This window comes from Contarinia nasturtii, unplaced genomic scaffold (assembly GCF_009176525.2).
Source record: "Contarinia nasturtii isolate CC-2019 unplaced genomic scaffold, AAFC_CNas_1.1 Cnas_scaffold_4302, whole genome shotgun sequence".
NCBI lineage: Eukaryota > Metazoa > Arthropoda > Insecta > Diptera > Cecidomyiidae > Contarinia > Contarinia nasturtii.
In genome coordinates, this window is record NW_022201597.1 from 1 (window position 1) to 6245 (window position 6245).

The 6245-nt window shown below is 35.1% G+C and overlaps 1 protein-coding gene across 1 annotated transcript; it reads right to left on the bottom strand.

Annotated features, from left to right (window-relative positions):
* Positions 1 to 5: 5 nt before the first annotated feature.
* On the bottom strand, positions 6 to 5360 carry LOC116350542 (multidrug resistance-associated protein 4-like; the record flags this gene model as incomplete). Its single annotated transcript, XM_031782348.1, has 13 exons — positions 5236 to 5360; positions 4206 to 4404; positions 3962 to 4126; positions 3728 to 3887; positions 3450 to 3666; positions 2431 to 3394; positions 2173 to 2377; positions 1732 to 2111; positions 1166 to 1662; positions 866 to 1096; positions 704 to 784; positions 218 to 617; positions 6 to 156 (listed from the first exon to the last, which is right to left on the bottom strand). Coding segments are annotated over exons 2-13 (3636 nt in total), but the record flags the coding sequence as incomplete, so codon positions are not given.
* Positions 5361 to 6245: the final 885 nt, after the last annotated feature.

The following is a 6245-nucleotide window of genomic DNA, read 5'->3' on the forward strand; positions in this document are numbered from 1 at the left end:
CATAAAATTTGTCTTTGGCCTGTGCTGAAATTCTGTCCATGAGCCAAAACGGCCATCTCCAATCCATTATTCTTCGACACGAATTCCTTCAGCTCAACATTGTCAAGTGCACTCCATATGTCAGCATCTGAATACTCTTCGAATGGATCCAAATTCCTAAAAGAGAATAAATTCAATTGAATGCCTAAGCATTTTCAATATGGTATACTCAATTTACCTTCGCAAAGTGCCCGAGAAAAGAGTTGGATCCTGAGGTATAATCGATATTCTCGATCGCAATACATTCAAATCAACCGAAGAGGTGTTGACATCGTCCAAAAGTATGTCGCCATCGACGATTGCTAATCGGAAAATTGAACTGATCAGCGAGGACTTTCCAGCTCCAGTTCTACCGACGACACTGACTTTCTCTTTGGGATTCACAGAGAACGATAATCCACGCAAAACTGGTTCATCGTCAGCCGAATATCGATATGAAACTTGTTTGAATTCAATTTTTCCTTTTGATGGCCAGTCTGAGGATACTTTTTGCGGAACTTCTGGCTGTGTCTCTGGCTCCAATTGACTATATTCTAATATACGCTCAACGGACGTTAGTTGATTTGTAACATTGGCGCCTATTTAAAAATATACAATCGTTTAGATATCGATAGAGGTTGTATATTCTTCATTCTCAGAATATACATTCTGAGAAAATACTTACCTAATTTTAATGCAAATTGTAAAGTCCCAATTAAGAAAGATGCTTGATTTAATGCCAAACCTACCTGATCACCAGTCACTCCTATAACAAATATTTTATTTCAATAATATAATAATAATGTAATAATGATCACACGGGTGTCTATCGGGACTTCTGACAAACCTTCTTTTAATACCAAGACAACGTAAACCACAACACCAAATAAAAGATATATCATCACATCTACTGATAAACCAAATGCATTTGCTGTCCCCCAAAACATGAAATATGTGCCAGTATTCAGATTTTGATGACGATCGAACTCATCTCGCAAAATTTCTTCAGCTTGAAATGCCCTGACAACCGATAGACCGTTTAATGTTGCCGAAATGTGCGTGAATACGGGAGATTTCGCTGCAATGAGTTGAAAATTTGCATATACATACAAAGCATTCACATTTGACAATCGCATTATTTACTCACTTTTTCCTTCTAATTGCATGATATTCTTCGAACATTTCAAATATGCATTACAAACCATAACAAGTACTACTCCCATTAAAATAACAGCAATTGAAATCCGAAAATCTGTGAATATGGTAATTGTTATTGACCCACTGATAATCAAAATCATTTGTACTTCTTCCAATAGTGTTTTTGGCAAAACATCATCAATTGCGCCTAGATCTTTTGTGAAATTATTCATGATGCGTCCAACTGCATTTTCATAGAAAAATTTCAATTTCGTTGATATCAGTCCGTGAAACATATTGTCGTGTAAATTTTGTGATGCTTTTGTACAAACTATAGAAAATATAATTCCTCTTAAAGAAGATATATCTATCAATAAAAGCATTATTCCGGTATAGATTAAAACGTATGTTTCGGTTGGCCATAAATCTGATACAACATCGACAGACGTAAGATTTCTCGCTGAAGTAGATTTTATTTCATAAGCTCGATCCTCTTCAATCCCAATCCTGAAAATTCATTTTAAAATAACACTCATGACCAATCACACTAACAAAACTCAGTTTAGCAGTAATTACCAATGCGATACCCAAATATCGGCTACGCTTAGAATAATTTGTGACATCAGAAATAGCGTCAATAAAATTGCTATAGCACACGGAATGTTTGACGACTTGAGGTAATTCAAAAGAAGAGATCCTTTGATTTTGCCTTTTGATGATTCTTCCAAGTCTTTGGTCAACGCAGTTTGTTCATCGAAATTCTTTGAGTCTTCTTCCACATTATTCACTTCCTCATTTGAATTTCCTTTCGACAATGTCGAATTCTTGCGAATATTTTCAATTTCATTTCTATCATCTGCTTCTTCTTCATCGTTTTTATGATGCGTCAGCATGCTGGTAAAATCGACTCCACTCTTCAAAACTGAATCATAGTCTCCCTGTATTTCAATCTTTCCCTGAAAGTAGAAGGACAGCCATATTGCAATGCTATACTACTATATGATAATTACTAATTACATCTTTCATAACAACAATCCAGTCTGCTTCGCTCATGAAATGCAATTGGTGTGTGATCAAAATTCGTGTGGCATTTTTCCGTGCCAAATATCCATTCGGTCCAATACATTCATTGAATAGGTGTGATTGCACATGGGTATCTACAGAACTCAGTGGGTCATCGATTAAATATATATCGGCCTTTCGATACATTGCTCGAGCCAAACTGAAATTAAGGTAATTATAATAAAACGGTTGTGCATGATTCTATGATCTTACTTGATTCTCGCTTTTTGGCCACCCGAAAGACCAGCTCCATTTTCACCCACCATTGTCATGTCACCGCTACCGAATTGCTTAAAGTCTTTGGCCAAAGCAGCACATTTAATGACTTCATCGTACCGTGAACGATCTATTGATTGTCCAAAAGTGATATTTTGCCGAATGGTCGATGTAAAAGTCCAATTGACTTGGCTCGCATATGATATCGTACCATTAATTCCCATTGAGCCTTTGATCAGAGGCAATTCCCTTAATAAAACTTGCATGAGCGTCGATTTACCGGATCCAACTGATCCAACGATAAAAACCAATTTCCCTTTTGCCATTTCTAAATTGAGCCCTTGAAGTCTAAACGGTACACTTTCACTTGCATTTTTCTCAACATTGTCTTTGTCTTTTTTCGAAGAATTGGTTTGAATTCCAGCAGCACTCCATTCGACCGTAACATTCTTCATTAAAATGGACAGATCTTGTGATTCTAATTCATCTGAACTTATATGATCTGGTCCACTTTTCACTTCACACTTTTCTTCATTTTCAAGAAATCGCTGTAAACGTTTAATAGTGACAAATGCCTCGCTACATTCAGAGAGGCTTTGAAAAAAAAATCGACACATTGTAAGAGAAATAACATGGAATAGATGTGATGTCACAAACATTTTGGCGATGGTCATGTTTTCACTGCCATATAAAGAGATAAATGATAGCACGGTGCAAAATAGGGCGAGACGATTAACGAAAAAGAACACAGTTAGATTTAAGGAATTAACACAAAGACTTTTTATAACCAATTTTAATTCACTGCGTCGCGCAGCTGCTATTAGACCCTCGAAAGGCCTCTGCCATCCAAACATTTTTATTACTTGAACACCAGACACAATTTCGTCCATGAATCGAACACGTTCATCCGTTCGCAAAGCAGTTTCGAGTCGAAATTTGGCCAACAACTTTCCACTGTAACCTGCAGATGAAGTTGTTTAATTTAAATGGAAATTGATAGGTAAATAGTAAATTACTTTGTATGGGCACCAAGAGGAAAATAACAATAATTCCAAAGATGGCAGCCCAGCGAATTTCCGTCCATAAAATATACGTGGCTATAATCGTTGCTACAGGAGCCACCCACAGCGGATGTATTAATAAACGATTAAATCGTTGAAGATCATTTGAAAGTAAATTGGCTAACTTTCCAGGTGAAGTGTTGGTAAGAGCTTTTTGTGCCAATCGAAGAGTCTACAATTAATTAGATGCGAATTTAATACAATTGAAAATAATCGATATGTATTACACGTACCTTACGATAAAGAAGACTAGAAATTGCCACGCGCACTTTCATACCGCTAACATTGTCATAAAAAAAGAGATGCATATAGCTGGCGCCACAAAAAACTGTCAGAATTACAAAACCAATTCCATATTTTAAAGCATCATCATTGGATTCGACAGAGTTTCCACTGTTATATCGATAAAATTAATACAAAAATCATAGTTACGTCAATGATAAAACTCAACAAATATTAATACCAACCGAAAGCACGATAAAAGTCCTTTCAATATAAATGCGTACGAAAGTTGGCATACGCAATTGGAAAAAAGGCTCATAAACCCCAAAATAATAAGCTGGCGCCAAAATGTTTTGACTAATGCTCGTGTTAGGGATGGTTTTTCTTTCTTTTTCTCCATCTCCCAATTCCTGAAGCAATTGTTTAAAGTTGAAAATAGAATACGGTTCAATAGAAATCTGATTTTTTTTTTTGAAAAAACGATCATACTTTTCCAATCGATCTCCCAGTCTATCGGAGTGATCCTCGTCAACCGGTGCAAATACATCATTTGCATTTAGCACTTTGTTATAACTTCTTTTGAACATTGGAATTGTCCATCCGAAAGTCAATATTGATATCCAACTTGCTGATTGGCGTGGGTTTTTTGAAAGAGTTCTATATGCAGATTCCATTTTTTCACAAAATCCTTAAATTTGTTAAAGAAATGACAATTTGTTAGTTTTGTTCAATATATATGGGCATGGTCAAAATAAAATTTAAGAGAGCCCATCCGCCAATTAAAAAAGCTCCAAATCTGGGTGCTGTGTGTGTATAGTTCAATATTTAAAAAAAATGATAACAACTTTTGTGCTGTTACCAGCCGACGATCTATGTTTACAAACTAAATTCCTTTTTAGGCAAACAATTGTAATTTTGGTAAGTGATAACACACTTAAAGACGAAGGGCAGTCGCACTTTGAATACTGCAGTTGTGCTGCTCTCTGACATTTATAAGTTCAACCCTATGTAAAGACATTGCTTTCCTCTTCTTCTTCATTTGCAAGAAGCATGTGCTTTATAGCAGCTTAACTTTGAGATACCAGGTGGCAGCACATCTGCGTGTTCGAAACCCAATACATTGCTTTAAATGGAGTGCGAGCAGAGCGTGCTTAAAGAATTATTATGCTTGAAAAAGAAAAACATGTTTCTCAAATGACTTTATCTTTTCACATTGTTTTTCTCGTGAATTGCGCGTGACTGATAAAAAAAGAAAATGTGACCATCAATGAACTGGATTGATCAACATATTGTAAAATTCACAACCGAAAATTTTAAAAGCGAAAAAACGTGTCTTTTTCTCACTAAAATATGTTTTTAGTTCAATCAGTGCGCGTGGAATGGAAATTTTTTTCTTATGAGTGTTGCCGAGAACATTAAAATTGATCTGTAATAATGTCACTTTTTGATATTCACGCAGAATAGTTATAATTCAATACAAACTCTCATCCACTTCTGTTTCAAAAATTCAAAAACGTACGTTTTGAAAATCACAAATCAATTGTCAATCACTTGTGTACTTGAAGCAGGTTTTATAAACCAACATAATGTGTTGTCCAAAAATTACAAACAATATATTATATATTTCATGTTGACGTTCATGATAATACAGAAGTTACAAATCGTGTGCGTATAACTTAGTTAACTCCCAAATAGAAAACTTCTTATTCCATTATCTATACTGCGTGTGTCTTATCTTTTTTGTTCCGTACATGTGGGATTTTTTTTAATCTTTCATAATTAGATTAAGACATTTTAGCCGTCTCATTTGGGAGATAGCACGTATGATCATTTCACGCAAAAATTCGAATATATTTTCTTTCTTTGTGATAATTTTTTATAATGTGATGTTCCGATGTATTCAATGTATTAGGTGCTTTAAATTTAACAGCGATAATGAACATAATTTCTCAGACGCTTATTAAAAACTCAAACTAGAATTATTGAAAAAGATTATTTAGATAATTTTTATTATTTTCAGCAACATTTTGTATTTTCTTTGATGGAATCATTTTACAAACAAACGTTAAAGTTTTCTTCAAATCAATCAATAAACATTCCCAGCGATTGCGCTGTTGTTGGCATTGTAAACAAGTTTTATTTGTCTAATTTCCTGGTCGTATTATATTTCTCTTTCGCTCTTAAATGTAACCGATCGTATTCTTGTTGACCCAATGCTTCGACCATATTTCGGAATACTCCGTCTTTATTTTGCATCAATGAGTACGGCGCATCGAATTCAACTGCGACACCATCATCCATAACTAACACTCGATCTGAATCAATAACAGTATTAAGACGGTGGGCCACGGTTATAACTGTGGAGTCAGAAAATTTCTCACGGATCGTCTTTTGAATCATTTCATCCGTTCTAAGATCAACATTTGCTGTTGCTTCGTCAAGAATTATGATTCGATTCTTTCTCAAAATTGCACGAGCCAAGCATAAAATTTGTCTTTGGCCTGTGCTGAAATTCTGTCCATGAGCCAA